General features: G+C 41.9%; 1 protein-coding gene across 1 annotated transcript in view; it reads right to left on the bottom strand.

Annotated features, from left to right (window-relative positions):
- Positions 1-21,980, bottom strand: part of srrm4 (serine/arginine repetitive matrix 4) — a 54,070-nt gene extending 32,090 nt beyond the window's left edge. The window contains exon 1 of the mRNA XM_076104295.1: positions 21,636-21,980. Coding sequence (XP_075960410.1) covers positions 21,636-21,841 — 206 coding nt within the window. The 5' untranslated portion in view covers positions 21,842-21,980. The remainder of the gene's footprint in view (positions 1-21,635) is intronic.
- Positions 21,981-25,233: the final 3,253 nt, after the last annotated feature.

The following is a 25,233-nucleotide window of genomic DNA, read 5'->3' as shown; positions in this document are numbered from 1 at the left end:
CGTGTCTTTTTTGGATCATTTAACCACCTGCATGAAAGACTATAAGCGATGATAGAATTAACCTGGACCTTAACTTTGGCCGGATATCGGGCAAGCAAGTTTTTTTTTCTGTAGGTTGTGGAAGTAAATGTTTTAGTTTTTTTCAATTGAAGCTGAAATGATTTTTGACAATTTATAGGCCAAAAGATTCATTGATTACTCGAGGAACCCACAAGTATGCCGCATTTTCAATGACAAGTTGAGGTTTGTTTTTTTCCTCCTTAAACTGTACCACCAAAGGTAGATGCCAGATGGAAATGTTTACTTCCTATCTGGCCTCTAAATTGATTGATTGATTGATTTCAGTTGGTGAGATGGGGTCTGCATAACAAGCATGTTTACTGCAGGTCCTCCATGACATATTGTATATTTGAACTCTTGTCCTTCTTGCACAACATGACAAATATCCTAGTTTTAATTGTGGAATATTTTCTTTGTTTTTGTAAATAAGAAAGCTTTTTAAAACTAAATTAAATTCTTTAACTACATATCTCTTTAAGCAGAATTGTTTTGGCACGTACTCTGAACACGTGATCCCACAACCAGTCTTTGAAAAACAAGTCAGTGCAATAAATCCTGTGTGTCACACTGTTCATAAAACCCAAGTCTTTATCACCATAAAATCAAACAATGACACACGGCGGTTTTAATCTAAGCTAAAAACAATAATGTTCCCCAACTGGGCCCCACTTCGTCCCGGGAGGATTTCTAACCCTTCCTGCTGATGGCTGGAGGTGACCTCGGTCCATGTTGGTACACATAATTATCATTTCCCTTCGGGGGAATCGGTGATCAATGAGAGAGTGACCTTCCCCTCTGCACGCACCTTCCTCAACGTCAGATAATAAATTGGTTCATCTCACCTCCCCTACCGTGTTATTTAGAGGGCCATCGGAGGGAGTCCATTACCTTTTTATGGAAAGGAGGTTCATTCAATTTGCTGGCGACCCAATAAGAAGTTCTGTATGGATGCATGGCGAGGGGCTCAAGGGCAAGTGAATTATTCCATTATCTTTAATGTGTGGGAAGACAAACGGTGTCAAGGTCCTGAGGGGATTTATTTAGCTGTGTAACCTCTGTTCCTCAAGAGGAAACAATACGAGTAAATACAAAGTCACAAAGGCTCCCTCATGCCTATTCACAGCTGTTTGAATGGATCTTAAGAATGCATTCCTCTTCAAACAAGCTTAATTGTATTTCATATTTATGCTCCAAATAAAATTTTTACATTATCATTATTATTTAATTTATTTAAATGAACACCACTTATTTTGTTGTCGCTGCAACTTTTGTTTAATAATTAAATTTATTTTCTACAAAGATTTTCTTCCCTTCTGCTTGTTTGTTGTACTGTAAATAAAAACAGTAAAATACGTCTAATGTAATTTTTGTTCAGTCATGTAAACGTGCGAGCAGCTAAGTCTTTATTCTCTCTTTATTCCAGGGTGGAGGCTGATGTGACGAACATAAAACTCTAATGGCATTTAATTGAGAAGCATCACGGCCTCATGGCTTTGAAATGGTTTACTTAATTAAAGAGTCTTCTTATATTTGGCTTAAACCTTATTAAAGGATAATCCCCCTTAAAGTCAAAGGTGGTGTTTAAAGGATTCCCCATGCAGCGCTGTGAGGCTGCACATATTTTACTGTATTAATGTAGATATAATGAGTGGTATTAACTGTACAGTGACATGCACATTATGGTCTTGTATTGTCGCCTGTAGTTTGTATAGAACCTAAATTAATGTTGTTTATAGGAGTCACAGCTGTCTGTCCATTACAACTAATGATTATAGAACAAACTTCCCCCACTGTGGGAAGGTTTTATGCACAACAATCAGTCAAATAATACATCTATCCTTGAACAGTAAAATACTGTTACAACAACAATTTCTCCACATATTCTTAGATTTTGGCCTAAACAATAGTCACATTGATTTAATATGTGACATTTGCTGCATGAAATTGTGCCTCTGCTCTTTTCCCTTGAAGGTTAATGCTTCATTTCACGAAAGTTATATTAAATACTATGAGGGAAACTCATCTTACATCTGGCCAAGTGTAGATGATTCCAAAGACACAAGATGCAATGTGACAGTGTTAGAGGAATAGTTTGACATTTTGGTGTCTGAACATGAGTCTTTCGTTTTCCACAGTTAAATGAGAAAATTGATACCACTCCTTTAAATGTGAAGCTGCAGCCGGTTAGCTTAGCTTAGCATAAAGACTGGAGATGAAGGGAAACAGCTAGCATGGCAAAAAAAAACAAAATCCAGCACCTCTAAAGCTCACTTATTAACACGTTGTTGTGTGAAGGCTAGTCATGATTAGATTAGCATTCACAAAGGTGTTAGCTCTTGCTTGTTAGCATTACGTTCTCTTTAAGCTGCGGAAGTTCATTCTGGGAAACGAAGGAACACTCGACACTACAAAGAAGTAATAATATTAATATGATGATGATTTGTGTCTTCCTTTATCATGACCAGATGCCAGCTGAAGTACAATATTTTTCTATTTCTACTGCAATCATACTCAAGGTGAAAACGTCAATGCAACAGCACATGCAGTGTGTAGGCACACTGAGCATATCGAATCCTGATCTATTTTGAGAGCTCTCTGAAAAGCATCACCGCTTCATAACATAGGTAAACAGGCATAATATCATAAATTGCATATTTCATATTGTTTTCCACTTCGCAGGACATATTGGGAAACAAGATACGTTCAAAAATAATCCCTAAAGGCACGTATGTGAACGTCTTCGGCGTCTTGACAGCGTGTTTTTGTTGTTGTTGTCATTTTGCCGGCAAACGCAGCCTTTCTATGAGTTGAACATGAGCAGCAGCGGCGCCTGAGAAAACGTGCCGATGGATGTAAAGTTGAATCTCACCCTTTTGTCACTGAAATCCCATAAGCATATTCTCCACAGAGTAAATAACAGCGAGGGAAGGGCGAAGTAACAGTGACTCAGGAGTGGGGAGTCCACTCTCTGTTCTCAGGGGAACACGAGGAGACAGAGTTTCAGAGAAGGTGAGTCTGATCTTGCGGTGTTCGGAGCGGAAGAGAAATAGAAGAGGCCTGACGAAAAGGGACTTAAGCCTTATTCACATGGGGCTGCTGCTACTGTTTTATGCCATTAATAACCAACCCTGTCAACCTCTGTGTCCTTGACTACAAACGTCTAAATATGCAAGTTGTGACTCTGCGATCATACAACTGGTCAAGAATGAGGTTGATGTGTTAATTAAAGGGGTTAAATCGTGGAATGGCTGTGACGGGGAATTAAGAATGTGTAGTTCATATTGCAAATTAAATAGAAAAAGTTTAAAAATAAAGTGGTAGATGCATAAAACTGAGAAATGATTGTAAACCACCACAGTGACGCTGGGATTATTTTCACCTTGTGAGTCTGTGTGTGTCATCATGGCGTATCGGGAACTACTAAATAGTGAGCGAGTTGCATGCTGGGTAAATAGGGCAGGTATTAAGCTTCATGTCTTCAATCAACTTCGGTGTTGTTTTTCATTTAATTGAATGCCTTATTGTTATGTATTCTTCATTATGTGAATTAATTTTGGAAAATTACTACTATCAAGGTTCATACCCTTCACATGACCATATTTTGAGCCAAGACTAGCGTATTTGATGTTTTTAGCGTTGTGCTGTGTGTTATCTTTTGGAGGACCATGGTTCGTCTCAAATAATGAGAGAGCACAGTTTCTCCTTGTGTGAAAATCCATTGTTTTTGCTGTGGAAACTGACTTATTTAGACTTCTGTAAGACACCGACTTCTACTTCAGTGTCAGTTGTAATTTTAGATGTAATTATTTTGGGTAGAGGGGTGTGCTGCTCTAATGAGGTTTCCCATCATCTCACCGTACCGCTGTCACATCGTTTCACAGTCCACGTGATGATCGTGCGCTCTTGTAAAATCCCCGTTACAAACCCAGTTGAATTGCTAAGAAATCCGGTTTATCCTTCAGATATCTTGCTGTGTTAACAGGGCTTTTCTAATCCATTATTGCGATTACAGAAACTGTGTTTCTCACCTACATGACATTTAAGAGATCAGGCTGTGGCAGACAGCAACAGCAATCTGAGTGCATAGTTAATAACGTTTTCCACCTCTGTCTCCCTTTTTCATGACAGTAAGAACAGATAACCTCGTCTGTGCACGTTTTGAGGTGAAGCCAGGATTATGCTATGTGGCAAAAAAAAAATTCAGTTGAAGAAATGTTAAGTCGTAAGATGGTGGTGGGTCTGGAGAGTGCTGGTTAGGTTGAGGCAACAACTTGAATAAAAGATTGTGGTTTCAGTTAAATGTCAATAAAGCAAAGAAGCTGTTTCGTACTTTTTCAAATGTTTAACCAAGAGGATCTTTCTCTTACCTGAAACCCGGCACTGGTGATAAATGATTACCACACTGCAGAATCTTCTTTGCAATAAGTACAATAAAACCATTGCGAGTAAAAAGCAAATACTTTATCAATACACCTGCTCCACAAGCATAAACATAAAGCAAATTTGCCCCCAAACTCTAACTTTAAGTGGTAGATTTGAAACAGATTTAAAATCATCATAACTCTTTGAAATTATTGCAAAACCATCTCACGTCCCAGAGCAATATTGGTCCCGTGAGATGGGGAACGAGGCTTTAGGCCCGGATTAGAGCTGATAGCCCAGGCGGTCAGCCGCAATGATGACCAGAGGGGTAAGACGCTACGTTGCTAACTGGCTTTTAAACTCGACTCCTCCAATCTGACGCACCCTAACCTTGGGAGCTGTCAGTCAATGAGTGCGGCAGGTCTGTCAGTCAGGCTGGAGGACTGTTCTCTCACCTCACAGTTTATGAGGAAAAATAGGGCGTCTGTGAGATTATTCCCGCTTTCCAATACCATATTGGCCCCTAATCTCCCGCCTCTCTGGGGCCATTCTCAACAGGATGAGGTGTCGTTAAGGGCAGCGACAGATGGAGGGAGGAACGGTGGAGGACTTTAGGAGTAAATATGTCAATCACTCGAGGCGCTGAGAGGTTTCCTTGAAGAGGAGGAGAGGAGAGTCAACAAGCCGACTCTCTTCCTCGCCAACGTCTCTACGTCCAAAGCGTTCAGACGCATTACTGCACCTCGGCTGCTGGATACTTATTATGCAGAATGAGTTTAAAAGAAATGTTTCCTTATCAACACACACACACACACACACACACACACACACACACACACACACACACACACACACACACACACACACACACTGTGGTTTTGATTCATGTGCAAAACCTGTGGTTTAAAAGCGCTGCATTTCAAAAGCATTTTTCATCAGGTTGAATAACGAGGCAAATGTGCAGAAAGTCCCAAATAGACTATTCTGCTCTTTGACTTTGACGTTGATATCTCAGTGCATTACGTTTGCCCTTTGGCCATCATGAGAGGGATTATGCCACCAGTCATCTATTTGTTTACGCAAATCATCGCTTGATAGGCCGGCGCGCCCCCCCAACCTCGGCTGAATATATCAAACGAGCATGAGGGCGTCCCGCAGTCAAATTGTAGCCAGCAGCTCAATGTCCACCGCATGATATAATGCAGTGTGCTGTATTCTGCTGCAGCAAGTCCTGAAGTAGTATCCAAATATAGACAATGTAGGTTAATGTGGAGGTTGATTAGATTAGGCAGATGTTCTGCAACTTCAGTCTATGACGCATCGTGATAATTGCAAACCTGGTTCAGATTCTTTGTATTTTAAATCTGTGGATTCTTTGCCAAAGGTTCCCTCGGCGAAATGGGAGAGAAGAAAAATCAGAAAGTCAAACTTCTGGCGCAGCCTTAATAATTTAGCAGTCTTCCACAGAAGTAGGAACTCATTTAGATGAGGACAAAAGGCACTTGTGCATCACCCTGGTCGGATCAAAGGAAAATCATTAATTCGGAGCCTCCTGTTGGAGTCAGATCTGGTGTTTTATTGCGACTAGAGTTCCCTAAACTGTCTTCGGAGTCAAAAAGAGTGCTGAGACAAAGCAATTCTACTTATCCTGCAAGGGCACTGCTGAGCCCATGTTTAAATTGAATGCCCCAAAATACCCGTTTAATTATGTGGCTACCAGAGAGGCTTTCATGTTTTCCAAATGAATCAAGGCGAGCGCGATAACCAAATCTTTCATTGATGCAAAACTGGGAGAGAAAGAAGTGATAGGAAGCCACTGAAATGTGCTCGTATGCCAGAGACATTAATTATATTTCTTATAATTAGGTAGAATATCCCCAGATCACCCCGATCCCTGCAAGATAAATTTAATTAGTGGACAAATTAAACGGCACATGCAGTGTCCGTATCTTTATAAAGCATCCTTCTGAGGCTGGTGGATGTCTCAGTTTCTAATGGTTTACTGTCAAGGTATGGTCAAAGACAAATTTACACCCCACCAGGCAAGGCGATAAAGCTGTATTGAAAAGCAGATTTCATCTCAATGTTGTAATGACAAATTCTCTTTGAAGGGCCTTTTTTTTTGTAAACAGGGATTTCCGGTGAATCAAAGCACAGAGCAATAGAAGCATTTCACAGATGTATGACTCCATGTGATGATAAAGGCTGCCTATAGCTAATGAAATACTGGCACTGAATATATAGCAGATCACCTCTCCATGGTGATGAATAAGGCTGACTTTAAAGGCTGAGAAGTTAATTAAACCTGCACTGTGGAGGACTAACCTCGCTGATGGCACAACACTTAATAGAATCATTGATTAATTATGTGTCTACAAGACAAACAAGACAACATGTTACACTAGAATTAGGTACTTATCTCCCACATGGTCTCAAGACGTTGAAATCGTAACACAAAGACAAGGGAAATGAACGACCAAATTTCATGACAATCCGGTAAATGATTGTCCAGACATTTCGCTCAAAACCACAAATGTAATGTAATGTAATGTGGTGCTAGTGGAAATATCAGGTGATCACCAAAGTCATTGGAATTCATCCTCTCGGATCCACTAATGTCTTTGGAAAGGATTACATTTATTATTTTCGCTAAATGTTGACTTTTGGACTGGATCTTTTTTTTGTATCTTTTTTCAATACATTTTAAGAAAGAATAATTTAAATGTCAACGTCATGAATGAAGCTTCGAAGCCTCAAACTATTCGGGAAAGTCCTAATAATAACCCATGTAGCCCTAAATCCAGCAGGAAAGTTGGGTCCATAGATATCTATATGCGTCGTTTGGACAATAATTGCGTATACTGTCCTTTGTCTTAAAAGAATATCGTCAGTAGGGGAATTTTAATATCGCCTAACCCTAGTCTGATGACTGAGCAGCCCCCAAGGCTGTTGCTTAACGTAATTAAGGAAAGAAATGAGCCATTTCCAGACACCAAGGCAACAGAAACACCAATCATGTGGTTTTTGGGCAGTGTGCTGATGTTGGGGAAAAATGATAACCGTCTTTAATGATTTTCTGTCATCTGCAAATATGAAATTGCATGGTAGACTTATACTTTGCTGAAGTCAGTATAATTTGAGAGATCATCCACCGATCAATGATAAAGAGACGCAAATATGTTTTGTTGGTTGTCATTTAGGGTTGTCACAAGGTAGCGATGGCTAAGAAATTCTCTGTTTTTTATGTGAAGAAAAAAGCAGTACAATCAAATCGTTTAAAAGAGGCGATCCAACTTTGCTGAAAGGATCATATCTGCTATATCCTCGCCGTGTAATTTGGCCTGACAGAAAAGGAGATTTTTACTCCACTTCCTAGCGTGTCCCTCTCACTCCGAGAACAGCGACCAACCTGTCAGCTCCATTTGTCCTAATCAGTTCTCACTGGGATGTGCCCGGCTACTGGAATGTCACTGGGAATAACGCTCACACTCGGAAGTAGCACACTGGAAAGATGAGCCTTTGAACAACAGCCTGTGCCATCTGAGTACAGCTCTCGACCGGCTACGCTGTCACTCGCTGACCTTAACGTTGACCATGATGTTGACCTTCCACTGCTCAGAATCAGCTTGTTGTTTTTGATTTCTGATTTCTGTTCATCTGATGTGGCATTAGGGAGTGTGCGGCGCGCCTCTGAAGTTTGGGTGGAAGCTCTATAGGGCAGCTGTGCACATATAGGTGAAAAATGGAGCTAAAAGCTGAAATTCAAGCTATGTTTCCTTTTTGGCTTACTGCTAATGAAGTAATGTGTCACACTTAATGTGTACTGTAAATATTTCATATGAGATGTTTAGGAAAATTTGGTAAATTGACCTCGTCACACTCTGTTAAAGCCTAACTTTACCTCCAAGCTAGCTCGATTGCTAACAGCTAGCGTGCTGTCAGTTAGCAAGCTCATTAGATTGACTCCTGTCTCACAACTGTGTGAAAACCAATCGTCTTCTGTGGAGCGGTTTGTTCTCCAACAGAGGAGGTTAAATGAATGTAAATTGAACAACACACGATAGTTTTCTGTTTGTTTAATCTTTACTCTCACTCTCACAGTTAACAGTTGTGCAAATCCACCTCCAAGGCCATGAATTCATTGGATGTTACCATTATATTTTGACCTAGCCTTTGGATCCACAGCACTCCACAAACAAAAATAAATAACTCACAAATTCAATAATTTATTACTTCTCACACTCTCTAACTTAAGCTTAGTTAGCCAATCTGAGAGTAAAACAGGAATGAAATTATCTTTCCGTCTTTTTAGGTCATGAGTCATTTCTTCTCAGCTCATCACAGCCCTTCATCCTGTCCCATCGTGTGTTCACATTTCATTCCTATTCCCTTTCTATACCAAGTCATTATTTGTCATGCTGAGCGTAACAGAGCTCTTATCCAAAGAATAAAAGCCAACGTTGTTAATGTTTAACTTCAAGGCTCCAGAAATGTTAACATAATGCAGCTCCGCTTTGTAAAAAACAAGCCAATAACTCAACGGACTGAACCAGGATCATTCACATCCCGTGTATCTTTGATAATACTAAACTCTGAAGGGTGCTTCACTGTCTGTGACACTGTGTGTCCTTGTTGAATTCAAATATTCCCCAGAGCGACTATAACTGCACTAATGAGTTGTTATATGCGGAGAGTGTCCTACAATGGGGAGGCACTGGTATTGATCAACAACCCTGTCAACCCCTCAGATGTAATATAGTCTTTTTACAGCTAAAAGGCAGTAAAAGTTATATTATCCTGGCCGCTGGGTACATTTCTATGCTCATATAAGAACTATTAAGTACAAGGCAAAATGGATTCATTATTTATGACTGAATATTGAAAACAGGAATAACAACATAATGAGGCCAAAGTGTTAGGACTACTTAACTAGAATCATAAGAGGTTTAGTGCCATAAATTCTTAATGCAGTCATTTTGCGGCTGTTTAAAATGTTACCTTACATTGATTGAAAAAGGGCCAATGTAGCTAAAAACTCTCAACGAAGCAGCCCTTCTCTGACTCGACTTCACCACAAAGTTTAGAATTTCATAGTTTCAGAATCGCTTGTCATTGCGTGACATTTCGTGTCAAGAAGCGACGGCAGAGGTGAAAGCGACGGCATAAGGAAGGGAGTGACGCTGCGGGCCAATTAAAATCCTCCGCTCCCATCTCCGATTGCAATCGTGACATCAACACCGCCACAGTTTGCACCCTTACCCCCGCATCAGTTATGCAAATGGCGGCAATTTCACATGAATGGCAGGACGTCTTCCTGAAAATGAGAATGGGCAAGAAGCGAAAATGAAAAATGGAGGAGGAGGCCGAGACGTGGGAGCCAGTCAGCCTTGAAATGATTTAATTTAAGCGATGAGGAGTTGACTTTGATAGGTTTGCATTTTAATAATGAATAGTATAACTGCTTCAGGGGTCCAGTTACAAAGAAGTAGCATACAAAAAAAAGGAAAAACATTGAGATCAACCAGGCTCATTGTCTGAATGTCCTCTGTGTGTTAGTGTGTGTTTGTGTGTGTGTGTGTGTGTGTGTGTGTGTGTGTTGATCTATCATAAACAAGATGTTCCTGGGACAGTTTTTTGACTCTGGAGTTAAATTTGCTGCCAGGGGGAAAACGGCTTCAGCCTATTATGTAGGATTTTTCAGTTTTTCCAATATGCCGACTCTGGGGTGTATGCATATTTAATGAGGCCTTTGCCTGACTGAGACTGAGAGGGGTTTCAGCCTCCTGTCATTATGAGTGATTGCGCATCCTCGTGGTATATTCCAGTTGGATGTGGCAATAACTATCCGTCTATCCCCCCCAAAGCACCGCTGATCTTATTATGATTATGACTTTTTCTGTCGATGTAGTTTCAAAACCTGTCGCATTATATGCTTTATGTTTTGGCTCCTACAAACTCGGGAGTTCCTCACGCAGGAGTGTATGTTTATTGTATGCTGTATGTAAGAAGGTGTAAATAATTGAGCATTTACGGCACATATTGCGTGTCAAAGGCACAAACACAATCAAAAATGACAAGACGGGTTTCTCTGGGTGTTACAAAAGAGCTGGGGGAAAAAAACGGCTCGAGCTTTTCCTTGGCTTGTGGGGCCTCTTCCCTGCAGGCCAGATGACGAGCCGTTAAAGTTGAAAGTCGGGTCATATCTTTTTCATTTCCAGGGATTTCCCCAGTTTGTGAAGATCTAATAGATCCTAATGAGCGAGCCGTCCCTCTCTCAGCCACCACTCGCTGGTAATGAATGGCTTAAAGGAAGAGGTCATCTCTTACTGTCTGAGAGATTTACTGCTGTCCATGTCGAGCCAGTTGAGAGGACAAAAGGGATGTTTCACCTTCTCTCTCATCGTCTATTATGAGTTTATTCAATGCTGTATATGAGCCTGCATATAATTCAATTCCCTTTGGCCAAGACTCAAGAAAGGATTTCTATTCATGGGCTGGAATATGATATTGAATAAAGTGTAATAACCTTGGCTGCTCCAGTGTCCTGAAATGGACAATCTTAAAATGTCACTCACAGTCTCCCCTCTCATTTCCTTCCTTCTTCTTTTTCTGTCACACAGTTATTACAGCCATGCTTTGCACTGCTGTTATATTGATTTCCAGCCCACCTCTTAATTGGAAATGATAAATATTTTCCTTTTCCTTTCCCTCTCTTTCTCTCCTTTACCCTGTTTCTTCCACAAAATACAGAAGCCAATTACATAAAGCTGCACTATACACTATGGCCCCTACACCTCCCCACTACTGTTACGTTTGGAGGGTCCGGCATATTAAGGGCCATCCCAAACCATGGAGAGTGGAAGTAGATTATATAACACGGAGTCTACATTAATGCCGACTACGTGCAACGCCATTTTTTGTGTTCGACATGGAACACGCTCTGAGCAGTTTACGAGTAAACGGTTTGTACCATTTGTACAAAGTAAGACATTGACATTTTATAGGTGATTGTATTTAGGATCAAATATCTCGTCATATCTAGTCTACAAAACGGTAGATGTGACAATTTGATTGTTGTGTATAAATATATATATATATACATGTATATATATATATATATATAAATAAAGGGACTGTTGCCAAAAAAACAAGCAGCTCAAAAACATCAGCGTTAAAAAAAGAGAAAATGTAAAAAAAAAACATTTCTGTATGAGACAAAATGTAAGAAATCGAAGCAAAGTTGATGTTCTTTGCAATCGGTCTTTTTATTTTGCCCATTCAGTTGAATGCCTTGTTGTGTACTTGTTCTTCAATGTCAAAGAAAGTCCACAAGATCTTCTTTTGAAGCATTTCAACAAGGTTGAGTAAGCATGAGCAGCCACAGGAAGCAAACACTGAAAGTCAAGTGAAGTATTTGAGGAAACATCTGTCCGCATGTGTTACTCACGTCCCCAAATAAAGTCGAGTAGCCAGAACATTACGGGGTCAAAGCTCATAAGAAACCCCTAATACGATTTGAAAGACGAAAGCTTTCGATTCTCGACGAACCCTCAGAGTCTGTGTCCACCAAACTACTGAGAAGATGTTTCACTTACAGGAAATAATCAGTGGTTTTACATTTCAGAGATGTTTTACACATTAATAACGATTCCCCACCTTTGTGTCTCCATCTGTTATATTTAATCTTGTCTGCACTGAACTCCCAAAATGAGAAGCACGCACACACACACACATCATGTGAACAAGCATACACAATGTATTATGTTAACGGATTTAAATGTCATGAGTCTTTTTAAATGTCAGTGCACTCGGTTTTAACGTCGGGCAACCAGGTGCAGAAAAAGATCCAACCTGCTGTAGTTTACTCTAGATTCGTAAACTCGAACAATTCAAATTTCAATGAAAAAGAAAGTAACTTTCAAACGGGGATAATTATTTTTTTCCCTCCCTGTTACGATTATGGAATTAAAGTAATTCAGGCGTAAAACCACAAGCTCAAACTCAATCGTTTCACCGCTCTATGCCGTTGGAGCAGAACATTTCTCTTTACAGCATGACAGATTACATCCCTGCCGTGTGTTTTACTGACGCTGATTGAACATCTACATCTTTGCACACGGCTTTAATAAAATAAATTCAGTTGTCTTAGTGTCAACGCATTTGAAGGTGGACTTACTTAACTACTTTAGTACAGTTTATAAGCGCTGACATTGTGTATTATGTGTGTTGTAGGACATCTCAGAGGGAATTATTCTCTATTTACACTTCACATTTGGTGTGTTACATGCAAAACACATGATATATGCAGTCACCATCATCCGTTATGCAGAACGTAACGTTAAAGTCTATTACTGTGCTTGAGTTCAATATACAACATTCAGAGAATTAATAAAGCAGCAAACAACTAAGATAAAGGGAAGTAATGTCTAGCTGAGCAGAGAAAGTTGCTCTCCCTCTGTGTGTGTTGTAATCCGGCCACATGTGCATGTTAGTGTATGTGAGGGTGCTGTTAGCACTGTTTCCACGGTTCATAATTCCCTCTCTCATATCTATTCTATATTGCTATAAAACCATCTTCTTCAAACAACTGTGTTTATTCAATTTCCTCACCAAAAATGACATGACATTCAAATTAAATTTGAACACCTCATGGTGATGTTATAACCCGAATATCTGCCGATAATGGAACTTTATTTCACACTATGATGGTTGAACTGTGTAATTAATGCTCCGGTTCACATGCGTGCCGAACCGTGAGGGGGGATCCGTATGGATCACGGATAAAATATTCCGTCACGTCATGGTAGAGAAAATGAAGATATCTTCCTTTAGTATAGTAAACTAATTCTATCATGTAAAAAACCTCAGGACACAATTAAAACGTATAGTACAATAGGAAAACTTTAGAAGGAGCTCGTACTGTGGGGGTTATTTTTATTATAACATTATTTCGCTAAAAAAAAAGGGGGTCAGGGGTGCTAGCTGATGTCGAAAATGTCCGATTGTCATCAAGTCCCCCCCCCCCCCCCCCCCCCCGAAAAAACTAGTAAAAGGTTTCTGGACTGCATGAAAATGATACACATGGAAATTGCTGCAGGAGGAAGGCAGTGTGTGGTATTTTCCTCACTGAGGTGGAGAGCTGTGATGCCTGAGGGGAAATTTCACAGCAGCTTTGAGCCGATGTTTCGAGGAAAGGGTTAACTCTCAGCTCTTTGCTTTCATCTTCGAAAATGCTGCTGCTGCTGCTGAGGAATTATCATGTTGAACCCCCCCATGGCGCTATGTGTGTCAGTCTCCATATGGACTGTATGTGCATGCCCATATATGTTACTGTAAGTACCTGCACATGCAAGCAGTTTGTGCACATGTGTCCTGTTGTATTTCAAAATATTGTCCCAAGAGGAGACATAAGAGTAAAATCCTCCAAAGTGAAGTCTTCACTTCCTCGAGGTTTGTAGGTATTATGGAGTAAAATCCTCCAAAGTGAAGTCTTCACTTCCTTTATGGTTTTTATAATTGATTGTACTTTGATGAAAGTTAAGGTTAAGGTTCAGGTCGACCGTATGCTTGCTGCCAAAACAAAGATGACCACATGACAGGCTTATAAAGACCAACATGCATGTCTGAAGTTTAAACATGTGCCACAATCTTTGCAGAATCAATATCAGATGTTCTGTCTCGTGACAAAGTCTCTATATTCACCTTTTAGACAATTGCTTTTGTTTCAGCTCTAAAGTTTAATTATCAATTCTGATAATTAAACTTGCAATTAAACTGACTGCAATTAAACTGACTGCATTAAGACCCCTGATTATCAATCAGGGGTCTTAATGCAGTCAACCACTGGATACAGTAAAACTAATGCATATGTTTATGTGTGTGTGTGTGTGTGTGTGTGTGTGTGTGTGTACACGGAGGGATTCAGAGTCGATCCATCCTCTGATGCAAAACCCAACCAAGCACACCAAGTGTGTGTGTATGAGAATAAAAAAAGAAAGAGATTCGTTGGATAAAAAATATCAAAGACCCTTTTGAGCTCCCAATTCACAGAGACTGGCTTTTTCTTTCCCATCATGCATTTGGGTGCATCAAGCATCTATCACGAGTTAGCACTCAGCACATCGTCTCCCAGAATCAATGGGAGTGTCATTAGAGCTAAAAGTAATTTGTTTCAGCACCATTATGAGCCACGCAGAGACGAGTTGAATTTGTAAATGTCAAACTGAACTTTAAAAGACTGAATTATCAACTTTTACACGAAGATGAAATCAGATCACAAAGAAGAGAACTTTATATTGTTAGCTGCAGCCAAACTGCAGCAGTGCTTGGAAGGGATTGGTACCCTGCAGGTAAAGAGAAATATGAATGTTCGCAGTGTTGGTAATTGGAAAGGTATAATGAGTAACCTGACTGGCTCGCCTCTGCAGGTTGCCTTCACCATCAAAAACATGAGAACATCACTTTAATTCCACTAAAAACAGCTCAAATTATTTATGATAGCCTGTCTGGAGAGTTAAAAGTGATGGATAGAAAAGGATTTTCTTCTTTTACTTACTAAGGCCAAGATGCACTGAAAGCAACGCGCTGCAATGACGCGCTGCAGGCCTCAGATTTGGAAACGCCGACACCAAGTAACCAGCAGTATTTTGGCAGAAGGTTGCTATGTAGGCAATGTTTTAGTGTATTAGAGTTACCCCTTAATCTTTTAACTTGATCTAAATAATGAAGATCCTAATTCAAAAATATTAATTGGATTAAAGATTCAATTATTGATATGATATGGATGAAAGTTTTACAAGATAATGTAAAATTGATGCTCCAAAATCGAAAACAGGTCGGAGTAAAGGTGTCGAAGCGGTTCATGCTTTTGGTGCGCATTCGACCATTTATAACATTTAAAACTAAAGGTGTTTTTCAACACGAGTGCCAGACGCTTTCAGTATGTTTGGGCCTTTAAGCCTATATGATAAAACGCATTGGTGCTCCTTTAAAGCAAGACTATGCACGTTTGTGAAAGAAGAAATAACACAATCTTCTTCTTGCAAATGGAAAATTAAATTCTAAAGCAATGAAAACACACCTTCGCTCCACACAATGCACTCAGTAGCTTTGCTGCCACAGCCTCACTTCGGAATAGGAATAGTAATATCGCCAAAATCAGTTCATTTCAGAACTTCAGAGACACTTAATCCATCAAACATACTTTCATTTTCTGTTAGTGTAATGGTTTCCCAACAGACATCAATCAGAAAACAATTCACACGTTGTGCAGGATGCGGCAACAAGAAAAGAAAACAAATGACTCCTCCTTAAAGTCTCTCTATTGGCGATGGACCGTCTGTATGAACTTTTCTAATGTATTCATATGTGATTTTGCGTTTGCATTTTTTTTCCTCTTTTCCTCGTAAAACACTGAACTCAGATATGCTCCGAATTTCTAGTCGAGCTCCTTTAACAATCTCTTGCCTCCACACAGCTCTCAACATGGCGACTACAGAGGCTGGGGCCTCGCGGCTAAAGGTGCTAACGGCGCTGAAAATGTAAACACCTACGAGGCAGCAGTGCTGACAGAGCTAACAGTGTTTACCCGAGGAGAGGTGCCAGGGGGTGGGCACGACGCCGCATGCCCCTTAACGCACAACTACATGCTGTGACGGTGCACCAGGTGTTAACCGCGATGCACTGATTTGATTTACATGGATTAGTTGTGCAGAAATCAATGTCAAATACAAATCAACTCCCCCAATTAGCAGCTGCATTATAGCTGCTTTTTCTGTGACATAACAAAATGCATCCTGCTGTAAAACACTGGAACGATGTTTCGAGCGTTAAGCCACAGACTCTGGTTTGATTTGGATTTGCTACACGGGAATCAATACCCAATGTGAATTCATTGCGGCGATAAGTCGGATCGCTGCCCGGGGAGCCGGCATCATCTCCTGCTCTCTTGTCAGCATGCCTCAGCAGCCGCATCCTGTGTGCTCCGAGTAATATGACACAGACACAGTGAAAAGATATCGAGAGAAGGAAGCAGAGAGATACTGATGTGAGGAGAGGGAGGGAAGTCGGGGAAAAGAGACACTCGGCGACGAGGAGAGCAGAAGTCATTCAGAGAGATGTATAACGGCAGACAAACCTCGTGTTTGTCATTCTCACTGCTGCTCCTTGAGGTTTTTGAGACTCTATATTCTCTATTCATTTATTCCCACTCTCAGAGCATTTTTATGTTTGTATTTGTGTGGATGTGTGGATGATATCCAGCGTGACACCAGAGGTGGCCAACGTGGAAATACAAACCCAGGACACATCGTTTCCACTACAACCACAAACACATTCTTGTTTATTTCCAACTTGGAAACATCTGGCAACATCGCTGTAATAAGTTCTCATCAATTCTGATTCTGGTCAGACAGTCATACAAAGTCCCCGTGTTGACGAAACTTATTTGAAAGAAAAAAAACAGACAAAAAGTAAAATTACTACCTAAACATTCATCTCAGTTTAGTGCAACTCTGACCGACCATACTTGCTTTAGTAATGTGCACACACAGCTTTCCTTTGCAATGGGGGACACTTTGTTATGCAAAGTGGTAAATACTACAATACCCATGAGCCTCAGCTGTAGCAAAACATGGCGCAACAGATGCAAAATGTATCAACAAAGTTGACCCAAAATTAAAAGGTGAATTTATTGAAGCTGCAGATTATATTGTCAGTTTTCACAAAATCTTAACAAATTAGCAGTGCACGTATACGGTAATCCAGTCTTTGGGATTGGTGACTGGATGTATGTTACAGAAATGCACCATGGGAATCGTAGTTCATTTCTTATCTTATCTCCTCTTTTGGTATGTCGTTTCAATCAGGCATGTTTCAGATCCAAGCTGTGGCAGAGCAGTAAGTCACGTAACATTAACTTTTACTTCCAAAACCAGGAGATGCCAAAAATAGCTCCTCCTATTTTACGACATTGTCATGTCAGGTACACTCAATGAAGAGGTTCAGAGAACCCGGCACGTTTTCAACCTGTCGGATCTTTATTATCGCTGTATTCAAAGATCTCAGCCGTTATCCTTGTCAGTACGACGGTATTACAACTGATATAATGGCCGGAGTTAGGAAAATAACACCGAAGCTGTAATAAACCTGACTTACATCATTTCATAGAATGCAATGGTTTCAATAGGATATGCTGCAGTATTTCAAGATAAAACTGCACCTTTTAAAGAAAAGACATTACAACAAAACCCCACTCCCTAGCTAAATGATCACTTTAGGGACATTAAGAGAGAGCAGAAAAGAATTTGGGAATCTTGCAATCTTGTGTAAAACATGCAGAGAATACATATCATTCACAGCTGATTGCCTCTGAAAGCCACAATCCAGCCAGGATTGTATTTCAGACCATTGACTCAGTGATCGGTCCTCCTCCTACCCATTTTCCCTGAAGTCATCACAGCAAAATGTGAGGAGTTCTTCAATCACTTTATCAATAAATCAGGCTACAAATTGACCCCCCCCCCCCCCCCCCCCCCATCATGTGAATGTGAAATCTACACCAATCGGTCTGTCAACCCTGAAAAAAACAAAACAAGCCTCCTCTTCCCTCTCTCTAGATTTCTTAGGTTTCAAAAATCGAATTTTAAGCACGCAACTTTCTTTACAAATGTATTTATAATCAAAACAGTTATTCCATGAACAATTGTCATCATTTCTCACCGCTACAGATCTTAGAAAGTAATGCAGGCCTGTATTTTTAAGCAGGCCATTTGTTCGCCTCCAGCTCATCCAAAAATGGCTTTTAAAATAGTTTACTTTCTCCCATTCTTTCACGTTTACATCGGCTCGCTGTGGGTCTTAGAATTGACTTCAAGAATTGGCTTGACAATTTCAAGGATTTTCAAGGCACGGTCCGGCCCCTAGTTATTGTTGATATGTAAATCCTTTATGAGCCACTGAGACCCTCAGGCCACAGTCTCCCATTTGTTCCACCCACTAGCTTTATTACCAGAGGTGACCGGGCCTTTCTAAGTCCGTGACCCTCACCTTTGGAACTCCCTGCCTCAGTATTTCTGTAGCATCTAATAACTCACTTTTATCAGATAGCCTTTTTGTTAATGTAGCTGTCTGTGTCTGAATTCTCTTTTGGTCGTATTTTTCTTTGCTCTTCATTGTGTTGCTGATGTGTTCTGTGTTAAACTATGAAATTCTTCTTGTAATCTGATTAATTTTGCATTTTTACTGTTTACTCTGTAGTTTTTTTTACCGTTATCTCTGTTTAGACAAATGCTACATAAATATCATTATTATTACTAGCAATAATTACTAATTCGGTAAAACAGCTCTGCGGTATGTACTCTTATAACGATTCATTTTTGATTGGGATCATTTCAAAGAAGTGTTGATGTGACTTCAGGCTGCAGTTGAATTGCATTCTGTTCTAAGGTGTTACTGTTATTTTGTCCACCCCGCTGTATATTCCCACCGGGGCTGTCAATGTACAAGCCCCTCCAAACCCTTTCCCTCTCCTCCTCGTTAAACCAGCATCTGCTGAGGTAAGAGGCCTGAAACCCCCAACACACACACACACACACACACACACACACACGCACACACACACACACACGCACACACACTTCCCCCCCTCCTTTACACTTCATTCTCTGGAGCCTGCCATCTGCCATAGAGTTGAACAAGACCCCACTAACACGGCAGCCACACACACACACACACACACACACACACACACACACACACACACACACACACACACACACACACACAAGCTTACACCCTCATTTCAAACCCTTGCAATTGCTGGAAAACATCTCCAGTACAGATGCACATGAATGCACACAAACATACAAACAAACAAACACACGCACACACACACACATATACACGCACACACACACACAACTCGAAGTTGGCCAGGCTGCATATTTAATGAGAAGTCCCCCCCCCCCCCATGAACATAACAGCTTGCAGGGTCATAATGGTTTGGAGCAGAGCCCCACCCCGCTGCACAGAGAGAGTGAACTCCTCCCCTCCACCGTGCGACTGGCCCGGAGAGGAGGAGACAGGGAGGACAGAGAGGGGGTGGACAGAGGGAGAACAACAAACTCTAATTACTCCTCTGTGGCTAACGGGCCCTTCCAGCATTTCTTTTTTTTTGTTTCAGTGGTAAAGAGAGAGAGAGAGAAGGAGGGGAGCAGAGAGGAAGAGGGAAGACAGAAAAGAGACCTGTGCTGATTGAACATGAAACCTCTCCCCTCTGTCTCCTCTCTTCTCTCTCCCCCTCTGCTTGTTGTACATGATGCCCCCTCACTTTCATTGCAATTGTTCATCACCCCTCAGTTATTCACGATGAATAATGATGTCTCCTCTTGGAGAGCAGGAGGCAGAGGAGCGAGCCTGAGGCCATGCATTCTGATGGTCTAAGCATTCCCCAGTTACTTTCCGCTCATGCAAAATCAACAGTGCTACCGGGAGGGAGAGAGGGGGGGGGGGGGGGATGCCCGAGCATCCTCCTGCGTTCACATTCTCTGGGTGTTTGTTGTGTTTTACTCAATATTTACAATCCGTATCATCCAAAAGAACCTCTGCATTTCACCCTCCTGCAAATATTCACACAGAGGCATGGGGCCAGAGAGGAATGGTGGACGACGGGAGCTGTCTCCTTTGACAGGCAGACCCGGGGCGAATTAGGGACATTATGTCTGCTCTCTGGGGACGTCCGGTCTCGCCCGGCCCCTGCCATGCTGCCATCGGCGTCACGGTGGACGAGCAAAGCCACTTGAGGAGAGCTTCCTTCCTACAGATGCTAAAGCTGAAGAGACAGCTGGGCCCCGCTCCAGAGTCTCCGGCTATTTACAAAAAAAAAAAAGGCTGCTCACTTCATGGCAGCAAGCCACATTAAAGGTTTATTTACTCTTTTTTTGCCGGTTTCCCCAAATAGATTTGAATCTATCGTCTGTTGACTGACAGAAAAATTAGATTAAAGCGTTGTTTTCTCGTCATATCCCACAAGCTAATAAAATCTTTTATAACCAGGCCATGTGCAGCGTTATGGTCCTGCTGTATTAGAGCCCATTAAAGGCACATTATCTGGTTCAGTGTGTTGCGCTGCCTGTGCCGATGTAGGATGAAATGGGCCATTCTAATCCTCATTAACATAGCTAATTTCACATCAGAGAAAGTTGATAGTGGGTGTCAAAACCATTCAAAGGTCACCCAAGCAAGCGAGATCATTTGATATGCAAGTACGCGCCCGTGCGGTTGTGCCAATGTTCTACCTGTTTGAACATCCGTCGCGTGTGCTGTTACACGCCTTTCTCAGAGGCAAAGCGGTGTCATTGCCGCCGTTGTGCGGTGTTTGACAAACAGGCACGGCAGGCCAAGCGGTGCATGACACAAATGGACAAAGTTGTCAGAGCCAGGAGACGATGGTTGATACGCACACGGGAGAGAGGATGGGATCAAAAACAAGAAGGGACAAGGAGGAGAAAAGAGCAACAGATATCCATCCTCCTTTCCTCTAAGTGCGACAGCTGACCTTTATTCGGAGGGATGAAAGTGGGGGAACAAACACGTGACGTGTTCAACAGACACTGGCGCAAAGCCATGACACGAGGGCAAAGAGGGTGACAAGTGTGACATTACCGGCATGAAGACGAAGCTGCCATGTGACCTCTGATAGGGGAAAGTGTCACACTCTTCGTGCCAGCTGTGTTTGGCCGTATGTCATACGCGTCCCAATGCATAGCGTAAATTTCACAGAAATGCTGTTAAAACAACGGCTATGTGCCACCCAGACATCTAAAATGATTACTTTAAAACCGAACAACCAGATGTCTTTTGACTTATAAATCATCAAAAGCATGGACTTTGGGGCTAGACTGACTTTGCAAGATTTCAAGGATGCCTACTGTATTTGACACGAAGGATGAGTTTAGTGTTTCTGGCATCAATACAATTTAGAAAAATGCACAAACGTCAGAGTCCTTCTTGACAATAACTCCGCAACCACTTGCCGATGTTTCGTATAGACAAGCATGTGTTGCAACGGAGAGTTACTCGCTCAAAAAACAAACGCTCGGTAACCTTTGACAACTCTTTGAAGCGGCTGAACGTCAATCACATTTCATATGGGGGAGAAAAAACACAAGATGTGTTTGTTCTGTTACTGCGATCAGAGAGAGATGAGAACTCACTTGGTCACTCTCCTGTGGGCGGTGATGCTTGCCACGATGACGCTCTCCGGTCTCGGGGTGGCCACAGCCTTGAAAGTCCCCTTCCAAAACTTCTCAAAGAGCTGCTTCTCCTTCAGCCGCTGGAAGCCACCGGTGATGCGCAGCAATCCCAGGGACGGTGGTGGGGGGCCACAGGGGCCCGGCTGGAGCGAGCACTGGGGCTCCATCTGTGGTTCTTGGTCTCCAAAAAAAAACAACGAAAAACAATAAAAGAGTCTACACGCTCATGGAGAAAACACACACACTCGTTGTCGCTCAGGAGCTGTCCAAGTACTGAATCAAAACCGTGCAATGCGTTGCGACCGTCCTCTCCTCTCACAGCATCGGGTCAATGTGTCAGCGCGTCTGTCCGCTCTCCGGCGGGAGCGTGGGGAGGGGGACAAAAGCTGACCCTCTCCAACTGGAGGCTGGGTATTGTTCTCCCAGATGGGGGGGGGGGGGGGGGGGGGGATTGAGTTTCTTTCTCTCCGCCTCTCCTCTTCAGTCACATCTGCTGCTTTTTTGGGGTTGGGGAGTCGGAGCGTCTCCTTTTTTATTCTCGCTCCCGGTCGGCAGCCTCACACAGAATCAGGCATCAATCAGTCCAGAGGAGTGAGAGACAGAGAGAGGCAAAGTGTGGCTTTTCTTTTTTTCTTGAGTGCAATGTTTGAGACGCATGCCCGCTGAGCAGGTGTCGAGGCAAGTGTCGCGGCGTGTCTGAGGGTAGGCGTGAACAAGCGTTGGAGAGCGCGTGTGTGTGTGTGTGTGTGTGAGTGTGAGTGGAAACCGAGTGAGGAGCTCAGCAGAGAGCGGCTTGTTTTGTGTCTCTCAGCTTGTGACGTCAACGTTGGGGGCTGGACGCTGGGGAGAGGGACACCTCCTGTCATCCTCTCTCTCTCTCTCTCTCTCTCTCTCTCTCTCTCTCTCTCTCTCTCTCTCTCTCTCTCTCTCTCTCTCTCTCTCTGTGCTACACTTTAATCACTCTACTCTTGATTAGCTTCCATTCTCCTCCTGACTCAGAAGCTTCAAATATCTTCCGTTCCAGCTTTTCCAATGTTAGAATTTGCAGCTTTCCTCTCTTTGTTTTTTTTAAATCATTGTTGATTGAATATCCTTGTTAGTCCGACCAAATAAGACATGTGTAGATGTGACCTTCGGCTCATGATAACTGTGACGTGTTTTTACTATTTTCTGATATTCAAAGGCCAAACGATAAATCCTTCCGTAAAACGAATTGTTAGGTGTTGCTCAATTAATTATTTCATTTTTGTCCATTTATATTTTTTCCAAACATTCCAGTGAACCTTTGTGTAGTTTGTAATGTTGCTGTTCTTCACTGATTTGCCACGTATTTCCTTGTTTATATTATATAGAACCTATACTGCCACCACCACGACTAACTATTGCTGCTGATCAAGTTAAACTTTGAACTGGGACAGTTCAACATAATCCTCCTCATACAGCTGCATGTGATGACAACACGTCTTTACCCACAGCTGCAAACATATGGAATACTGGATGATAAGTTTTAGAAAGAGTTCATCAAATAATAGAAAGTTCTTAGAAAACTACAAATCATTGTATTGAAAAAGAGGTGGATCAACAACACCTTCACCCAGTCTCATCCATAATTGAACATTTTCATTGATTTATGGTGAGACATTGTATGCTAACCCATGAGTCAGGGATTATTGATATGTCTACTCTACACATAGTCTGCAATATGCTGTAAACTGTGTATTTTCTTGTCCTCTTCCCTCACACACACACACACGCACACCCCCACACACACACACACTCCATCAGTGTCTTGGACAAAAGGCTGAGTGAATCAGCATAACAAAAGGCCCGGCTCACTGAGGACCAGCCAGAGCATGCGGCTGACACAAACCTCCCCCTGGGGGGGTTTCAGCTTCTCCCTGCCGTCGGATACGTCCTCCTTTCCTCTTCAGTCTGCTTCTACACGGCACATAACACGGAGCAACAGCTCAAGAACCTACCCCCCCCCCCCCCCCCCCAAAGGCCCCCTCCCTCCCTCTCCTTTTCTCTTTTGTCGCACTGACTCTAATGCTGCGAATCATCTGCTTCCATTGCTGCAACACGTGGGACTCTGCCTTGAAATCTTGGGAGGGATTATCGACTACTACAGGGATGCCACCCTGTTTAGGCTGCAACAAGGACAAATACTATTTAAAGACGTTTGGAGACAGCAAAGCATAGCTGATTATTGGACAGCCTTAATGTAGAACAAGTTCACCTTTGTTACCATAACATGACTTCTGCATAAGCAGAGGTGTTACACTCTCAAGCAAGTTGTGGTTGCTTTCCAAAAAAAACAAATCTGTAATATTTTTTAAATACTTTGCCTCGACTAAAAAACCTTTTACACCACTATGTGGTGGTGTTACACCACCGCTATTAGCATTTTGCATTCTTTTTTGACATTTTAAAAACTCAACATTTCAATGGTTTAATGAAAAAGGATCGAAAGATGAATCATTAATGAAAATAATCATTAGTTGCAGCCCTACTATGGATCACTAAGTGCATAAAATATGTTCCAAATGTTGCTGTACTGTTAGCTCCGTTATTTAGCCAAGCAGGACTGTGCTGCCAAACGGATGCCACCAGCTCACGATAACTAGCTCTCCTCTTGCCAATTCCAACAAATGTGTTGTTCACAATGTAGCATTATTGGGCATCGGCAACTAGAAAGCATTAATGCTAATCTCATAAACATCACATTTATTTTTTTACTCCCCCGATCGGACAACTGCATGAAGAATTCCACTTGTCAAGCGATAATGTCAAGCCCTGAAGCTACTTTTTTTATTTTTTATGATGGAATGCAATTTTTTCTTCCTCACTGAATGCTGATGGTAAACACATCTGCTCTGGGTGACTTAGACCAGGCATTTCTAAATATGGGGATCAGTGCACGGCATTGTTTCTACACAGGATGAACCAGGACCATCATACCACAACATTCCCTGGCTCTGTGTGTGTGTGTGTGTGTGTGTGTGTGTGTGTGTGTGAACAAGGTGTCGTAAACAAAAGTTTCCACACACGGTCATGACAACATTGTCTTGTGAACTTCTCTTTCCCCTGATGAGGAGTTGTGGGCGTGAGCAGGAATTAATATGTATGCATAAAGACCTAGCGCCGTACCTCTGGATTAATAATGCATATATTAGCTGATAACATGAAACCTTGATGTATAACAACGGCAGCCACATAATGATAAGTGGCTGCTTCATCAGTGTGCTTTGCATAAAGATGGAGCGGAGGCACTCTCAAATCAAACCAGAGGGCAGAGACAAGCAGACCCTGCACAACACGGAGTATGTTTCATTTATGGGGGAGAATATCAAACAGCCGTTTCTGCAGTGAGATGAAGTCCAGGTTATATTGGAGGGCTGTGCCGAGGGCAACGGGGTGGTCTTCCTCCTGCTGAGTGTTTTTTATGAATTGCTTTTGCTAGCAGTGGTTTTATATGGAAAGTTGAGCTGAAGGACACAAAGCTGTTGTGGAAAAAGTCGTTTACCTGTGGAGGGACAATCATTTCATGCTTCAGCCTTGG

The sequence above is a fragment of the Anarhichas minor genome, unplaced genomic scaffold, assembly GCF_050575085.1.
Source record: "Anarhichas minor isolate MPS153535 unplaced genomic scaffold, ASM5057508v1 ptg000030l, whole genome shotgun sequence".
Classification (NCBI taxonomy): Eukaryota; Metazoa; Chordata; class Actinopteri; order Perciformes; family Anarhichadidae; genus Anarhichas; species Anarhichas minor.
The sequence above is the reverse complement of the archived record's forward strand: the minus strand, read 5'-3'. Positions and strand labels throughout refer to the sequence as shown.